Here is an 18101-nt window from a genome sequence, read left to right as displayed (position 1 = left end):
TAATCATTAATCCCATTCACTAGGTCTGCTTAGCAGCATCCGCTACAGAACAAACAGAACACTCAAACACATTTTTGAAGACATGGTACTGGCCTTCACAATTACAGAGAAAGATGGAAACGGTCAGAAAGACAGATGGAAAGACAGACAGAAAGAACCAAAGATTGAATTAGTTTCTTACTGGAAGACAGGGGATTTAAAAAAAAAAAAAAAGGAAAGGAAATTCTGTACATTGACACTTGGATGCTAGTTATTACTTGAGGCATGATTCTTAAGTGCTGTAATGGTGGTTTTGGTTCCCACGTAACCATCTCCAGACTCCTGAATTCACCTGACTGGCAAAAGACATTATTTACATGCATAGTAATATAGGTGCTTCGGAGATGCAAATTGTTTGCAATGGTTTTGATGGGATGACCTGTCAACACCAGTAAAAGTCTGTCATTATGATATAAATGCTCCCGCTTGTTTGTGTTCGGCATGTGTTTGTTCATCTTCTTTTCCCCTCTCGCTGTCTGCTGTGAAGGCTGTACAACAGCAGGTAGGGCTGTAAAGAGGAATCCCTTCAAAATCGCAAAGTTCGAAGCCATTGGACTCAGGTTCCTAACCCTGTCATTTGAAATGCTGGGTAGATGGAAAAGAGAGCCTCTAAGCTGTGAAATACCCACCGGTGCCACTTGCAGACTCTGCTCAATATACTCAGGGGGAACGCGTGCTAGTAGCGAATACACAGCACAGCAAAACACCTATTTGCTTTGCTACACGTTGCTTATAAACCCCGTCTTCACAGTCACCCTTACCTGATGTTCAAAAAGGAGTTATAATACTCATTTATCTTTGCTGGGGGAAAAAAAATCTGTTAATGCAGCCTTTGAATAAGTGCTACCCTGCTCTTTAAATGCTAAAGTTCACTAAAACTCCAGTGATTTATGTGCAGCTTTTGACTGCCAGCACCTGGCAGATGAAGAAACCTACTCAAGCTTCAGTCATAAACAGATAGCATACAATTTAATTTTAATGTGCTCGTTAGTCGTAGCACATTTCAGACATAATTGTGAACGCAACACAAAATTATAGCAAAAAGACAATTTTAATGCTGCTGTAGAAAAAAAGGTTATATGAAGAGTCATATAATGGTGCTTCATTGTCAACAACAAAACAGGGCACAGAGTGCATTACAGTGTCTGTGCTGTTTACATGCCAATATTTTATACATAGATTCTCATATGGTGTCAGCTGTCAGTTACTTCTGCAAATTAACTGCCAAAAATGGAGACGAACAGAATCACTTAGTGTGCTGGTAACCACGGGTTACCTTTCATATGCCTAAAGATAAAGCTGCAGTATGGAATCTTGGGAGAATAATTAGGCAGAACAAAACAGAAAGTTACCAATTGAAATAAAAAGGCATTCTACAATAGGAAATAACAACCAAGAGTGCTTATAAATAAGTAAAAGAGGTTATATCACAGAATGCCTCATAACTTTTTAAGCAAAGTATTACAGTACAAACATTTTAAAGGCTTTATCAATGTTTAGGAAATACAGTACAAGTTTTTCAAATAGATTTAACCCTTTGAGCACTGAGTTTATTTTGAATTATTTTTTGTCTTTTCTTTTTTTTTTTTTTTTTTTTTTTTTTTTTTTTACTAATAAATACCTTTAAAAGTCATGTTGTGCAAAACAGTTAGGATGCATGCCAGGAATGCAGTCCGTGGCTTCTGTTTCTTCAGATGGTTAAAAAAAAAAAACCCAAAAATAAACAAATGATAGCAACACTAATAAATATGTATAATTTAAACATGAACCTCTATTAATATAGATGTACTGTATAGCAAAACAAAACAAAACATACTTTGCTTTAAGAATAATGTTTCTGAATATTTTATAAATGCTATCTGTGGTATCTTTCATCATATAATTTACAATGTTTGGATGTTAAAAGAAAAACTGTTAGATCTAAAAAATGAAATATACACTATACATAGGTACAGTTTATACCTGGGGCTTATCAGGTACAAAACCCACTGCTGCTAAAAATGCTGAAGAAAAAGAAAATGGCATTAACCACAATCACATTTTCCATAAGAGATTTTGAAATCTATACACTATATACATCTATGTTTCAATGTGAAAATTATATTTTTAAATTTCAAGGTGTGAGACACCTCTGCATAAATGGAGGTTCATATTAGTAATCGGAACTAAGCTGCTAAGGGTTTAAAAAAACCATATCCATACATTTTTACCAAATTAATGCAAAAGTGCTTCAAAGTACTCAGAGGGCTAAAGATTATAGGGTGAGAAATACCAGCACACTTAGGTCACATGAAAAAAGTGCACCAGAATTAGTTATAAATGCTTAATTAAACTGTCTGTTAATGCATGCAGCTTGATGCATCAGAGGGATGCACAGCAACTAAATCCAATTTACACAAAGTTCCAAACACTTACCACTGCATTTTAACCTTCATATTTTACCAGTAACAACAGCTGATTATGCACCTCTATTTAAACACTGTACAGTTATACAAAACAGTTCAGCCCAGAGTGACTGTGGAGTTAAAATAAGAACATGTGCCAAGAACTAAACAGTAGCTTTAAGGCGTCTTTGACAGTTTTCCTCAAAGCAAATTACAGTTATTTTAATCAAAAGCAAATGCTACTGCTTCTCTAACTCTGAAACATACAGAAGATGATCCTCTGGTGACTTTCCATGTGTTTTACTAAGATGAAGTTTAACGGCATGCTTGCTTGCAAAAGTCCTGTTACAAAGTTTGCACTGATAAGAAGTTCCGATATCTTCCTCTGGAGAGGACGTCACCAGCTTTTCAGACGGTGACTTTGCTTGTGCTATCTGATTGTTAATCTGTTCACTGGACAGTTTGGACAAGTCTCTTAACCTGAAACCCAGATGCGATTCAAGATGACTGATATAAGTTGAAGGAGTTCTGATCTGTGAAGCACAGTCATTACAAAAGAACACTGGGTGCCCAGTGTCCAAATTTTTAAGGAACTTAGTTCCCCCCGTCCTTCGGAGCTGGTATTTCACATTGGCTAGCCAGTGGCTAATTGTGGTCATCGAAAGTCCCGTAAACCTGGAAATGTGCATTCTTTCTTGAGGGCTCAAGTCTGACATGATGTATTTCCCCTCTGAAGTCTGCCGTAAACTAGCTGCAAACTGGGCCTGCAATATGAGCAAGTGCTGAGGGTTCCAGTTAGACTGACGTCCCTTCCTTTTCTGAGCTGGTGTACTCTCTTCTGGTTCCTCTATTGTGGTACCATCAATGTCAGATTTCTCAGATATGCTGGAAGGTGTGGAAGATTTTGATGTGTGACTTTCTGTCAGGTTCTTCAGCATATCAGATATATCTGACAAGGCATTCTCGCGTAGCGGCGAGTTTGACATGAATGACACGACTGCAGATGTCTTTGCTGTTGTCACTGTAGATGAAGAAGATGCAGAAGATGTCGATGTGGATGACAAAAGCGCTGAACCCAAAGAGCAGCTTTTGTCACTCTTGCCTTTCGTCAAATCTATGGGTTGGTCATTGTTGACATGATAAAAATAACGGTCTAAGTGGTCTGTTTTTTTGGACTGTAGAGGTGGGGTGGCCACTGCAGCCTTCTCCGCCAAACTGTTGCTCATTTTAAAAAGCATGCTCATTGGATCCAAGGCAGGCAAAGATGGCTTTGCTGCCTTCCCAAGGTGAATATTCATGACAGACTGCAGTGCGCTTAATGGGTTTACAAATGGCTGTTCGGGAGGGTGATCAGTAATGATAGCTGTGCTGCTACTTAAGGAACTTACAATGGACTTAATGGGTTCTTTCCCGTTTTCCACAGGTTCTACAGTTGGACTGTCCTTGCAACCATCTCTCTGAGGAACTGGGCTGTTCTGCTGGCTTTTAAAGCCACCATCATTGGAGGACTCCATCTTAAGCGGTTCGCTGACTTCACTGCTGCACGGAGAAGGCGTCGCACGCTTCATTGGAGAAAGCTTTCCCTCAGGCTCTTTCATTTTCTCCTCCACTTTAGCCACCTTCTCGGTGACTTTCTTTACCAACTCTTCCATGGCGTGAAAGTTTGTTTTTGGCACCGGCGAGGTCTGACTGCTTGGTGGAGACACCAAGGGCTGGTTTTTAGTTGGTGATACTAGTTCATTGCTTCCAAACATAGGTTTTAATGGCGTACTCTTCCCAGATGAACCCAACGATAGCTTCATCATATTAGGCAGCTGATAGGCAGCATGGATGCTGGGGTAGCCACCCCAGCTTGGCGTGCCATTCTGGGCTTTGTTTATAGCTGATGTAACTGTGTTTTCTAAAGACTTCAATATATCTAATCCCCCCTTAGGGCTTTCTTCTAGGTCATTTTCAGTCAAGTAATGGTATTTTGAGGAGATATCATATTTCTCCTCATCCTCACTTGACTTCTCTTTGTCCTTCATTTTCTCATCAGCAATGCCTCTTTCTTTATCTACTTCTTTTTTTATTTCAACATTTAATTTAGGGGAAACACTAGAGGGTGTATTGGAAGGAGATGTAAAAGTGGTGGCAGCTAGTGGCACAGACTGGACTTTCTCATCTACTAAGGACGTTATCGTTGGTGTCGATGGGGCTTCTATAATAGGCTTTCCTTTTTTCATGGCAGAGTTAGTGACTTTAATAAAATGTCCTGTCACCATCATGTGAGCCGTGAGCTCCTGCAGAGTGTCATGCGAACTGCCGCACTCCATGCACTTCAGAATTTGAGATTTCCTTGCCTCAAAGTGCCAGGCATAGCTGGCCCCATTCTGGTGACCGTAGCGATTATTTGGTGTAATGTAAGGATTAGAATTCTTTTGAAGTGCATCGTTGGTATCCGAGATTGTTGCTTTTGGTGTCCCACCTGTGGAGTCTGGAGAACTGGGAAGTTCAAGCTCCAGTGATGGTTTCTTTCTAGTAGCTGGGATAATTTTTGCTGCTACAGGTGTAACAGGTTCCTTCAGAGGCACTTTTTGGTAGTGTTTTGTTTTGATCATATGAACACTCAAATCTTGAAGAGATTCAAATGAATGACCACAGTACATACACTTTAATACTTTCTGGGCATCTTCTTTCCCTTCCATTTCAAGCAAAGAACGTTTACGAGGTTTCGACCATCTTTTGGGGTTATTGTTATCAGTTTCATGGTTGTCATCTCGATAATGTCCTGTTTCGTTCATGTGCACTGTTAATTCTACTAAAGTATCATAGGCAGCACTGCAGTCTTTACAGCGGAATTTACTGGCTCCAGTAAATATAGAGCCATAAAGCTTACTGCTTTGTCTGTACAATTGAACTGTGCTAAAAAGACTCGGTTCAGGAAGAATTCTGCTCTGAGAAACTTGCTGCAGTGTTTTAGCCATAGCAGTCTGGTGCCAGTCAAAGCTGCCACTTCCACAACTGCTACTGCTGCTGCTACTGCTGCTGCTGCTACCATTGTTTTTTTCCGAAATCGGCTGGTGAAGGTTCAAATTGAGATTGGACCAGTAGGAATTGGAGAGGAAGTTATTATATACGGCTTTCATTTGTTCTAAACTATCAGATACAGTAGAGTCTTCCAGCGGTATCGAAACCTCCTTGCTTTCTTCCTCATTTTTAATAGAGCTGCTCTCAAAGTCTGCCATGCGGTCACTTGTCTCACTGATATGTGACTCACTGTCCATTTCATGGCTGGAAAATTCAGCTGCTGGAGAGTTTTGGTAGCTTTGGCAGTTCTTACTGAAGTCTTTTTCTGGACATGCATATTTTGCCGAAGGCTCCCCATCAACTGCATTTTCATCAGGTTCCACATCTTCTTCCACCAGTGCTGCTGCTTTTAGTTCATCTGAAACATAGGCTATTGTGAAGAGAAGAAAATATAAGTTAGTTTCCTCTGAGCACACTTCTGGTTAAGTGTTTTAGCCAAAGAAGTGTACTTATTTGTAAAATTAAACAGTTAAAATTTAGTGTTTCTTCAGAGCAAGAAAAAAATCTGCTCTTCAAACATAATTTGCCACCTTATTCTTCTCAAGGGGCAACAGCTTGAAATTAAAACTAAATTTGAAATTAATGAAGCACATTCTGGAGGTGGCATTCATTTCTAAAGTAATAAATTACTTGTATCAACCTCAGAGACAGCAGTTCCTGTCTGTCAATTAATATGTCTTATGCTTCTCCTACCCCTAATGCATTTCTTAACAGACAGATTCACAATTTAAATTAAGCACGCATTTTTTGCTCATTACAGTTTTGAGACTCAATCTTTAATAAATATAGAGTACAAACATCAAAAATTTCTACAAAGTAAAAAAATCCCCAGTTACAATAGTAAAAAAAGAGGTGGGCTTTTTTTTTAATTATCATTATTAACAGTATCGTATTTTAGAGGAGGAGATAGTAAAAGCAGGTGATGCAACCTTTTCAAAAAACTCACTAAGAGCAATTTGAGGATATTCATTGTGGGTGTAACAAATGACCCGTTCACATTTAAACATACCTTTCCCAACAAAAAAGCCCATGCAGAATTATGTCAGGAGCTAGTTCAGGAAAATTGGTATGCTGTACTCATTCTTGCTGTATAAATATATACAAGACCTTCCAGTGGACCTTACAAATGTCAAAGTGTTTGCTCTTTAGACTACTTTGTCAATATTTACTCAGCATAAGCTACACGGACACCCAACAGGGATCCTGTCTTTTTTCCCCCCTCAAGTAACGCAACTGGTGATGTAAGTCTGAGATACTCTCCTTGAATAGCATAGTTGGGGACTGACAGTAAACATATTTTTTTTTCCATGGTGCTTCCGTGCACATATTCTACATATATTGAGTCTGCCTAAGCTTTTCCTTCAGGCAAGAGAACTACGGAAACATTAAGAGAAGGATCATTAACTGGTCAAAATTATCTATTTCTATATAATGCATTAATTTACAGCTAAGCAAGAAAGCAAAAATAGAACGCGACTGTTCTGTATTACGTGGAACTTAAATTTTACTTGCAATCTCTCACAGATACAACTATAAACTTGAAAAAAAATGCATTTCCAGTAGATTACGGTTGAAGACTCTTGACTTTTGACCTTCTCTGCAACACATATGGAATGTGTGGGCATCTATATCTTAAACACGTTGAATAATCTAGAGCTCATTTATTCAGGCAATAGTGCAGAGAAGATACCAGTTTACACCCCAGAAAGACCTACTTTAACCAATAGAGTGAAAAATGTAGAACAGTATAGTAGATATCACATATACAGTATTGAACCTTGCAAACTTCTTTCAGGGAAAATATGTTCAAATGTTATCAGAAAACCACAAGAGACAAAACAACCGTTAAAGTAACAATGAAATCAGGCTTTTAGTTTCACATGGAGTATTTCTTCATTCAGTTAGGTAACACAAAATATTCACTACTGTTCTTTCACATGGATGAATGGCAGTGAATCTTCCTCCAAGCATGTGAAGTTATAACCTGATCTTCAGAATACAAGTTAAACCTTTGAAAGCACAAACATATCACATAAGAGCAACACATAATAGTGATTACATATTTCAGCTCAGATAATTTCAAGGCAGAAAATTCACACAGCAATGGTCCTATTTTTAACCCTCAGGAGAATGTGGTTTGAAAGAAAGATGTTAAAAACTTTATTATAAGATGTTTCAAAGATGCTGATACAAAGATCAGACTTTAACAATAAGTACATGCAATGAAACAGGGCTGTGCTGTTTTGCTCTATTTTATGCTTTTTCAAAATACTTCAAAAATATAATTATTTTATGCATACTACAGTCATGTCGGCAATTTGTAGCAAGGCTCAGCACCTACCCTGCAAACACTTGCAACAAAACCTCTACAAAGAATAGTTGCATGCAATTTCTTTCATGAAATTTCATTCAATCCCTTCATTTCCCTATGGATCATACAGATCGTTTTTCATCTTAATTACTATTTCCATCATGTTTCTAAACTCTACCAAAAACTTTAGCAAAGGAGACTAAAGCAGTTCCAATTACTCTCTAAAGCCGAAAAATTTTAACTACTGATAGTGGGTAAACAACTGGCTATCACCTACGTCTCTCTCAACCATACCATATCCTAGTGATATGAATAAGGATGGAAGGAAGGCACAACAGCATGAAACCTCTGACCTGGAAGTAAATGTACCCTTGTTCTTTTCCTCCTTGTGAAAAGAGTTTTTCTTTCATAACTCCCATTCCCTTGCATCTGTTGCCAAACTGAAGATTAAGTCCCTTTTTAGAAAGTATGGAAAATCCAAGGTCATTGTCACCCTGCCTGCATTATAAAGATCTCATTCACACCTGTGAGCTGAGATGGCACACCAAAGCACTCTGTAACTGCACCTGTCTTTTGCTCTTTATGTCCAGAGTGCTAGTGCAAGCATGTACCACCCATTCCCACCAACACATCGCATACCAGAGCCCTGGGCTCCATCCCCGCACGACAGAGAAAGTCCTCCTGGGGACCGATGCTCACCAACACAAACAGGGGTCACAGAATCAAGTCCCTAATTAGTGTGTTTTCCTTTACATTTTTATTCTCTTACTGCTGACATCTTAAGAATTTTGTTTGGACTGAAACACTTGCATTGTCACATTCACAGGTTTTTTAGAGAGTGACTTTTACATTAGGGAAAACCTCCAGCACGCAGCTCATCTAAATGTAAATCTATTTACCTTTCATGCTTTCTTTGCCCTTTTCACCAACTATCAAGCATATTTGCGTGTTAACCAGGAGCTGCCTCCTCTATGGCTGTTCTCCTTCCTAAGCTCAAGTTGCAAAGCCAACTTGTGACATCAGTCTTTTATCCAGAAATGTAGGAAATGAAAGGACAGTATGGAATTTAACCCAGCAACTGCAACTTCAATAAACTGACAGTTTGAACAACCCCTTCTGCTCTTTCCCCTGCACAAAGGAGAGGAGGGATGAAAGGTGACAACACCCCCAACTTCTTCAACCAAGTACTTATGCAAGAGATAAGGATGCTCTAGCAAATAGCCTAAGACTTACAACACCTTCCTAAACTGGAGTTTATGCCAGCAGCTTCTAATTCCTTATCCCAAGGGCCCATAACCTAATCATTTGCCTTCAGGGCAATGTAAGGCAACCCAACAAGTCCTGGACCAACCTGCGATGGCAGACTTGGGGCATACTCAAAGGTTTTGCAATACGACTACTGGTAGCTTTACAGTGACTGACATGTTTCGTCCCAGAAAACCCAGCTGAATTGTTACCAGCATGCGGGACAGAAGAGGAAAGAGGATTAAAGCCAGCCTTCAGTCCCACGCTAGCAGGGAGTATGGGATTCCGTGCAGGTACTCATGGAAAGGAGCCCGTCTGCAACCAAGGGAATCTCTGATCCATCCCTGCCCCACCAGATCTTGCTCAGGGGAGTGAGACGATCTATATTCTGTCTGAGTACAGGTGAAGGCAACAGCTTTGCTGCAACAGAAAGAAGGACGAGGAGGTCCACAGCAGAGAAATTTGTTTGGTTAAGTACCTGCAGGAAGATCAAAGAGACTATGAAAGCAGAGAATAAAACCAGGAGGAGATGGTATAAAATCTTTTCACTGAGACCCATTGCCTGGTGGAGATAATGTCTTTAAGAGGCACTGTCTCCTGCCCATCGTTACTCAGCTGTTACCTTCTTATTAAAAAAAAAACAAAAACTCTTGGTTTGATGTTTTTCAAGTGTAGAATAAATGTTTGAAACAGCAGGGCACCTGTAAAACTGTTCTACAATATCTCAACAGCAAAGTCTGAGGGGAAAAAAAACCCCAACTTTAAAGGCAATTCTAACGACAGAAAAGTTAATAAGAATGGAAATGAAAGAAATTAGGTGGTCCCAAGATTTTGTTTTTCCAGAGTAAAAGAAATAAAAAAAATACAATTCTCAAAAAAGTTTTTAGTTTACATCTTACAGGGCACCATAACTCCCAGGAAATTGCCTGCCTGAGCAATGGTGTCAGTGTGGCGTAACATTTGACAAAAAAATGGGAAGCGGTTCCCTGGTGTGGCCCTCAGTTTCTAGAGAAGATGAGGATATCAAAGGGGTTCAGAAACCTACTGCAGGTGCTGCCAGAGAGAAGTCGAGAACAGGCAGTTCCCTCATTAATATCTGTTATAATTATTAACTAAACTGGCTAGGTAATAATGAAATTAACGCATTTGATACTAATACATAACAGTGAGCTGTGGTATAACGCAATTTATTTCCACACAAGAGGGAATTTCCTTCATAACTGAGCTACGGATCATTTCTTTGCCAGTGGAAATATACTGTGATCCATCACTGCCCAAAATGATCTACATATTATATACACACTAATAAACTCATATACCTGGCTCCACGCAGATGTCAGAGCTCTACTATACAAGAGCTGAGAAATATCACCAGTCCACCAAGTTTCTGCCAGTAGAGGGAAGTCCCTTTGCAGCCAGAACAGCCGTTACCCCAGTGATGTCCTGGTCCAAACAGCCACGTCCTGAGATGCCCACCAGCACAACTACCAGCTCGCACCCCAACTGCCAGAGGAACTCCAGCAACAAGAGAAAAAACATCGCATGGGTTTCATCCCTTCCATGGCAACATCCACCCAGTAACACGGACACACACCTACTTGAGTTTGTTTGGAAATACAAAACCATAGCATTAAAGGCATATTCTGCTATTCTCCAATATTCTTCCCTTATTTCCTGAAAAATGCATCTGAGATGATGTATTTTAGCTTGGATCTATCTAAATATTTCATTTTGATACTTCTGAAATGTCTTATTTTAATTATGATTTTTCACAAAGACTTTTTCATTTATTTTAATTAGCTTACTGGGGCATATTTAAACGAGTATATAAGCTCTTTGCTTGAAAAAGTACCAAAACATTCAAATGTTCTCCCATGAAAAAATGCTTAACTACAGAAGTTCATCAAAGCCAGTCAGTTTCTTGGAAATATTTTGGCTTTAACCAAATAGCTTTTTATTTTAAAAAAAATTACAACCAGCTTTATCATTTATTTATGCATGGTTTGAAATCATCGTGTAATACTAAGGGCCATTTCTCAAACCATCTGATTTTGAGTGCACCTTGGAAAAAAACTTCTCAACGCTTAAAAAATCCAAGCCTGTATACTTTTTACACTTGAAAAGAAGAGAGCAGCAGAAAGGGATTGGGAGCAGGAACGCTCCCAATGCTTACGGAATGAATATATTCCCAATCAAAAAGAAAAAGGGAAAAAGCATCAGAACAGATCATAAAGTGGAGCAGCGAGTAGGACCCAGCCAGCAAAACCCTCCCTTGCAGCCTGCCCCCCGCTGCGCCCCCCACCAAAGCACAGTGCTGCGAGGGCTGGTCCTGCCACAGCCAGGGCTGCGGGCGGCGCACAGCCTCTTCCTAAACACCGTTCCCATTCTGTTTTAAAGCAGATACCAGCCATCTACAAAATAAACAGAATACACATTCTTTAAAATTCAAGTACTCGATGAAAAATCCCAGTTTCCGTCGGACCATTCGGAAATAAGAGGGGGCTCAGTCTGGACACAAGTCCAGAGAAAGCCAGCTGACACTTTGACTGTGCCAAAGAACCTTGCTCACAAAATTAATGAACAGAGGCAAGAGAAAACCAGCTTGGTGGAAGGAGTCAATCAAAGCCCTAACGCAAATGAAGGCATATAAAAGAGTTATATTAGTCTGTTAGAAAACTCCCACTCCACAGGCCTTCCACTTACAGGAAGAAAGGCAAACATTTCACCCACAACATGAGCTATTTCTATACCAAGAGTGACTGATAATTCCCATGTACTGAAATTGTATTTGAGACTTCCCTCCTTGACAGAGATGTTAGCATATTCCTCATTAGGCGACAGCAATGGGAGGTAGGAGTGGCTGCCCTGTTTACAAGAGTGGCAAATGACAACACTGTCTCTAAACGGGCATGGCAATACTGATTACCCAGCACCTTGACAGGGACATTATTCCTGTTAGAAAGGTCAAAGGTTCTGTTTCATAGAGGCAGGGCTGTCTATTATGGGAGAGAAATGTTACTTCCAAGTGGAGAGGTCAGCACTTCTCTCGCACATCGGCTGAAGTCGCTGGTACCTCACACCGGAGTACGATCCTACTGCAAGACTGATTATTCTGCCCACTGGCAAGGTCAAGAATATTAATTTTGAACATGTTAATTTGATGTGATGTGCATGGTTAATGCTTGTTTAGCTGGATTTTTTGCATGTTGATAAATCTGCAGCCTTTTCATGCCAGTAAGAGTCTCGTATTGAGTTACTGGGAATCAGTGTGGATGGATGTGACACAGCATGCCAATCTAACGGGTGGCTGTCATTAGGCACTAGAAACTTTTGAAGTATACTTGTGTTTGCTCCTTCATGAAAATACTGCAGCTGTGTGCCACAGAGAGCTCAGAAATAGGCCAGAGGAAGCTAGCCAGCTGCTCTAATCCAGCATCAGTGGCATTACATTCGGAGCAACTTCAGAGAGCTCAAATCAACCATAAGTGTTAAGAGTTGAGAATTACATGAACAAGAATACACAGTGAAGAGACGATAAGGAATGAGTTTACGTGTCATTAAAGTGTGGGCCATCTAAGAGCAGAACAAAACAAGTCTACAGCAGGCACCTTTTCCTCATGGCACTCTATTCCAAACTCCCTGGGGTTTTGTGTAGGTTAAAGGAGGGTTCAGGATTCATGTCTCCTATTCATTTTAGACTCTACGCTGCCATGTGAAACTTACGATACAGGCCAACTACAAATGAAGAGAGAAAACATTCAAATGCTGCTACTAGTTCTGCTAAAGGGAGGCATTCATTTTTCTGAAACCAAATACTGTTCAGACATTTGTTAAATGAGGGATTCCCATGCAAACCTCGTATTTATGTACTATCTCCATTAAATACACACCTGAAAAAACAGGATGCCATAACATTAAATGATGGCTTAGAAACAACTTAGCACTATTGGACAGCATCACTCTACTGAGGTGTTCAAAAGATTCAATGAGTGTTTATTCTTCACAGCAGCCCTGTAGAAGAAACATTCTTACCCAGAATTTATAGCTGCAAATCTGGAAATCCAAATAAGTTAAGAATTATTTGCCTAGTGCCAGACAAGAAGACAAGGAGCCTGTAACTCCTGTAGGCTTTTTATAAATAAATAAATAAATAGAATTCAGCTATTTACACAAACCTAAGAAGATGGCTTAAGTTTGTGTTTCTCTTCCTATGCTTCTCCAGTGTGTTTATGTGAGTACAATACATGTGTATAATTGAAAATAACTGCCAGTTTACAGCTTGAACAATTAATAATTAATAACGACAAAATAGCCAGTGAAATACCTACAGGTGCATGTACTGTGCACAACCCAGAGCCTGTGGTTACAATTCTCCTCCAAGCCAAGCTGCTAGGACCCAATAAATGCTGAATCTGCAGAACGCCAGCAAACTTCTTTTCACAATGGGGAAAATAGGAAAGGTTTCTGAAATAAGAAGCAGCATTGTCACAACTCCCCTCCAAAGAACCTTCTGCTCCCAACACAGAGCAGGGCTCCATGTACGCTGCAAACGCCTGCTCTACCACCGCTCTGGAGATGCAACGTGATGTATCATGCTTCTCTCCTCCAAGGCTGCGATCTGCCTTTGTTTCTGCCCAGTGCCTAAACTCCCTGAATTCTACCAGCTGAGCAGAGATTTTCTAAAATCTGATCAAAGCATCCACCCATGAAACATAACACCACTTTTTTTGTGATCTGGAGAAGAGCACACGATCCCATCACACTGCAGTGTGCTCCTCTATGGGAAGGGGTGTGCAAGGATCGCTCTGAGATCTGTCTCTAAGAGTTCATCTGCCACCTTCTACAAGTTTTTGACAAGAAGAGATCTGAAGATTAAAAACTTTAATTGGGACCCAAGGTCCAAGTTGCTCCCATGTACAATGAACAAAACCATATAGATTTTTAAAGAGGCTTCCTCATGTAAAACTTGCCTTCAGATGTTGTTTTTGTACAGTCAGAAGTGAACAACATGCTTATGAGAAATTTCACAGGAGTAACAGTTCTGAGACCATGCCTGGTCAGGAAAACCAAATTTTTATGGGTTTTGTCCAACATTTGCAGTCACACATACACAACAAAACTGACTCCCGAAAGTACCACAGCTGCAGAGATGCTGGGTAACAGCTCACGTCCCGTGGTCTGTGCCCACAGCTGACTGCCAGCAGCAATGCAGGGTCACAGCACTGGAGTGGGAGGGTATCTCCTTCCCCCTTTGCACTCTTTTAACAGTCCCTATGAGCATAATCCTGGAATTTCTGGCTGATCCTGCTGAAAAAGGAGGAGAAACCCCCCCGACTTGGACTTCCCTGTCACCACATAAACAACCTTTCACAAGCACCATCAGGACTAGATGAAGTAGGCAAATGAGTAACCGGGACCGTGCGCACCCTTTGGGAATTCTCAGCTGCTGCTTGGTTTGAGTCAGGTCCGGGTCTTGGTGTTCCCGTTTCATCAACACTCATGTAGTACCTTCCTCTTCCTTCCCTCCCCACCCCTCCACGTTTCTGGGGAAAGGATGCGCCTCCTCCAAGTACACCAGGGTTACCAATGAACATCATTCAAAGGAGCACGAAGCTCCCCACTACCAGCCGGCAGGCTAAGGGTCAGCGGACCAGCCACACAGGGGAAACGCCACCACGGATTTAACAGCCAGGCACAAACTTTTGAAGCAAACAGTTCACAAGCAGCCCCACAGTCTGAAAACTTCCACATAAACTTAACAAATACAATTAGTATGTGCATTAGTAACAGGAAAAAATGACCTACATTTGCTTTATAAATTATTCATCAGGAATAAATGTGATCCACTCTAAGTAAGACAAAAGTGGTTTTCTGTTGGTTTCCAAGACAGTAGCTTGGTGTGAAGTACTACAGACTTGTTAGAGTTTCCCACTCCATGCAAGCACATACTACAGCAGGAAATAAATGTTCATAAGCAGAAAAAACAGCTTCACGTTATGCTTTGACTCTAAGTTTGATTTGGGGGGTAAATTGTTTTTTGGCCTCTAGAATTTTTCTAAGCACAGAATTACCATTTCCTCAAATGGACACAAATATTTACCAGAATCCTCAAAGAATAAAAATATTTGTTGTTGCTGGGTTTTGTGTGGGGTTTTTTTCCAAATAAAAGTCACTGTCAACATCCTGGTAAGACAAAGCCAAACTCTCTGTATGCACTGGTACTAAAACACCCAGTGACACAATCTCTGCTTGATATCAGCATTTGGGTGGCATCTTTTAATCACTGAAAAGCACACAGGGCATTCAACAAACTAATACAAGATTCACAGCCAACTCCAGGATAAGCAGGCATGAGCATAAAAGTTCTCAATATGGCTCTAATAGCTCTTAATTATTATAATCCTTCACTGAGCAAACAGATGTTGTGAGGGAACTTTAGTTTCTTCAGATGCAGTAATCAACCCATTCTGCTTCTGCCCTGCCTCTTTTCAGTAAACGCTTTGTATAGTGGAGTGGAAATAGCAAATGTAGTGACAAAATGACCATTTAATTGTCACAGAAATCTGTTTCTGAACAAAACTGATGTTGTCATTTCTCTTTATCCACATTTCTCAGAGTTTTCTGATTATGGTTTAGCATTTTTTTACACTAAGGGGAAAAAAAAAAAATCTAACATCTTACTTTCTGTAATATTCCCAGATCTTTGGTTGCTCCTAATCTGTCCGCATCTTACAAGGATAACAGTAACCAAAACACTGACTTTGGGTTTAACTATACCAATACCAAACACATCTCTCGAGCTGCTGCCTTTGTTGTCAAGTTTTTCAAAATCAAGTTTTCACCTAAAATGCTTTAATGTATTACAGTGAGTCATTCTATTTGGAGATTTATTTATAAATGATCATGACTACATAAGACATTCAAAATGCACCAAGAGACCTTCAACCTGATCCTCCATTTTTCTTGCAAACTTGAAATTCCTATTGAAGCCCTTTATACAGTAGTTTCAATAGCTATTTGGGTTGCAGTGCCTCCTTACAATAAACGCCATACAACTGTATGAATGGTATAGTAGAAATCCAAACGATTTCAATCACAATTTCAGCTACTGTGAACTTGTAATGAAGTTTCTCCATGAAAAAAAGAAGTTCACTGTGGGCCAACAAAGCTTTGTCTCCTTTCACAGTTTTTATTCAGCCCTCATTTAAGAAAAAACAACTATTGACTGCAATATGAATCTTAGGACTTGGAGAAAGCAGAGATTCTAAGGATTACCTCTACGAGATGGCCTCAGCTTGTTTTGTATGTATAGCAAAAAGAAGCATTGAATATTCATTTCACTCATTTGCTAACTATACTAATATACGCTTTTGTAAATGAGTCTCTATCTAGCACCAGCTATTGAACTGAAGGGGATTTGAATAGGTGGGGTTTGCTGTAATACCACACTAAGATAATGTGCTGGAAAACAAATGGTTCACTGATTCCTGAATAGAAAATTTGCTGGAAAACCCTGAGAACTAGAAGATGAGGGGGAGAGGATTAAAATGTCGCTTCAGAGCCACCAACCAAACTCTTGTCATTTTAAAAAGATGTTCCTGTGGCACAATATGAATAGTTCATAGCCACAATTGTGAACATTCAATGTCATATAAGAAAAGACACTTGTCAAGAGCCTTTCCCTTACAAGCACCCTCATCATGACCTGTGCTAATGAAGTTAATTGAATTTAAGATCAATAATGGTTAATTATTGCAATTTGACATTCTGAGATAAATGGCTTTAAGACAGAGAAATGTGTGTGTATGTGAATTCTCTCCAAAGAAGGTGAACACATTACAGCCTAAGAGGGATCACACAGTCCTTCCATTGATCCTGGTACAATCTGATCGACCTAATCCTCTGATGAATGTGGGCTTTTCACAGCTACAAGTAAATGTTCTACAAGACTACTCTAACCCTTGTCACTGACCAAATCTATATGAGCTGTACACTAGAAATCTATTGAGATAGATTAAAGAACTGCTGTAGAAACAAGAGATGCTTCAATAAAGATGAAGGTTTATTATATTGACTATTAACGTTACATGCAGCATGTAATTATGAATGCTTATGGATCATAAGAGCTTAATTTTGTTCAGAATAGATGTAAATGGTCATACCTGAACAACAGCATTAAATTAAAAAAATAAAAATTTAAAAAATCCAACCACCAGGTTGAATTTGATGACTTATATGCAAATGTTCAATAAGAAAGTGATTTTAAAATCATCCTTGATATGTGCAAGAAGATGATCACAGACAGGTATTTATTTAATAAAGTCACTCATCAACCCACTTCATTTAGGGTTTTTTTAAGTTTACTTTCACAATAGTTCCTCAACAGGAAGACATTTTTTCAAACATGTTAGTAATGATATTCTTACATGCATACTGAACAAGTTAAATGACCACTTACAAGATTTATAATGACAAAGTAAATGTCAAGGAAAAAGTATTACTGATTGCAGAGCACTGACAATAAAAAGCTGCTGAAGAGTTCTGTCAAAATGTAAGATTATGCAAAAACACTATTGAGAACACTGCTAATCATCTGCTCTTGTCAATTACTTGAAGGGTATCTGACAGCATATTTACATTAAACACATTTCAGTAGCAAAATCCTTAATGCTGTATCAGAATATTTTCATTATCATTAGAAATCCTTTAAGAAGTCCTTTTGCAGCAGAGCATTATAGCAGCAATGATGTAACATCTATCTCTGTATCACGTAGGGGTATCTATTTCATGCTATTATAGCAACCTAACGTTTGAAATAATATAACCAAAGACTAAATATACATGTAAGATGGCAGGCTCCATGTTCCTGTACCCAGCGTAGGTATTTTTAAGTAACAGCTTTGTCGGGCTCTCAAACGAAGCACAAACGGATGATCTGTCTTTGTCTGGCCATTCCTTTAGCCTTTTACTCCTCGTGTGGCTGTATTTTATTATGGCAAAAGACATTATCGAGCAGACATTTTTTCTAAATCTTTGATTGTAAGTTGCAATTC

At 39.5% G+C, this 18101-nt stretch overlaps 1 protein-coding gene across 1 annotated transcript in view; it reads right to left on the bottom strand.

Annotated features, from left to right (window-relative positions):
• Nucleotides 1-1071: 1071 nt before the first annotated feature.
• Nucleotides 1072-18101, bottom strand: part of TSHZ3 (teashirt zinc finger homeobox 3) — a 64689-nt gene continuing 47659 nt past the window's right edge. The window contains exon 2 of the mRNA XM_055818842.1: nucleotides 1072-5862. Coding sequence (XP_055674817.1) covers nucleotides 2663-5862 — 3200 coding nt within the window. The 3' untranslated portion in view covers nucleotides 1072-2662. The remainder of the gene's footprint in view (nucleotides 5863-18101) is intronic.

The sequence above is a fragment of the Falco peregrinus genome, chromosome 14 (assembly GCF_023634155.1).
Source record: "Falco peregrinus isolate bFalPer1 chromosome 14, bFalPer1.pri, whole genome shotgun sequence".
NCBI classification, from domain to species: Eukaryota; Metazoa; Chordata; class Aves; order Falconiformes; family Falconidae; genus Falco; species Falco peregrinus.
Note: the sequence above shows the minus strand (reverse complement) of the source record. Positions and strands in the feature narration are given on the sequence as shown.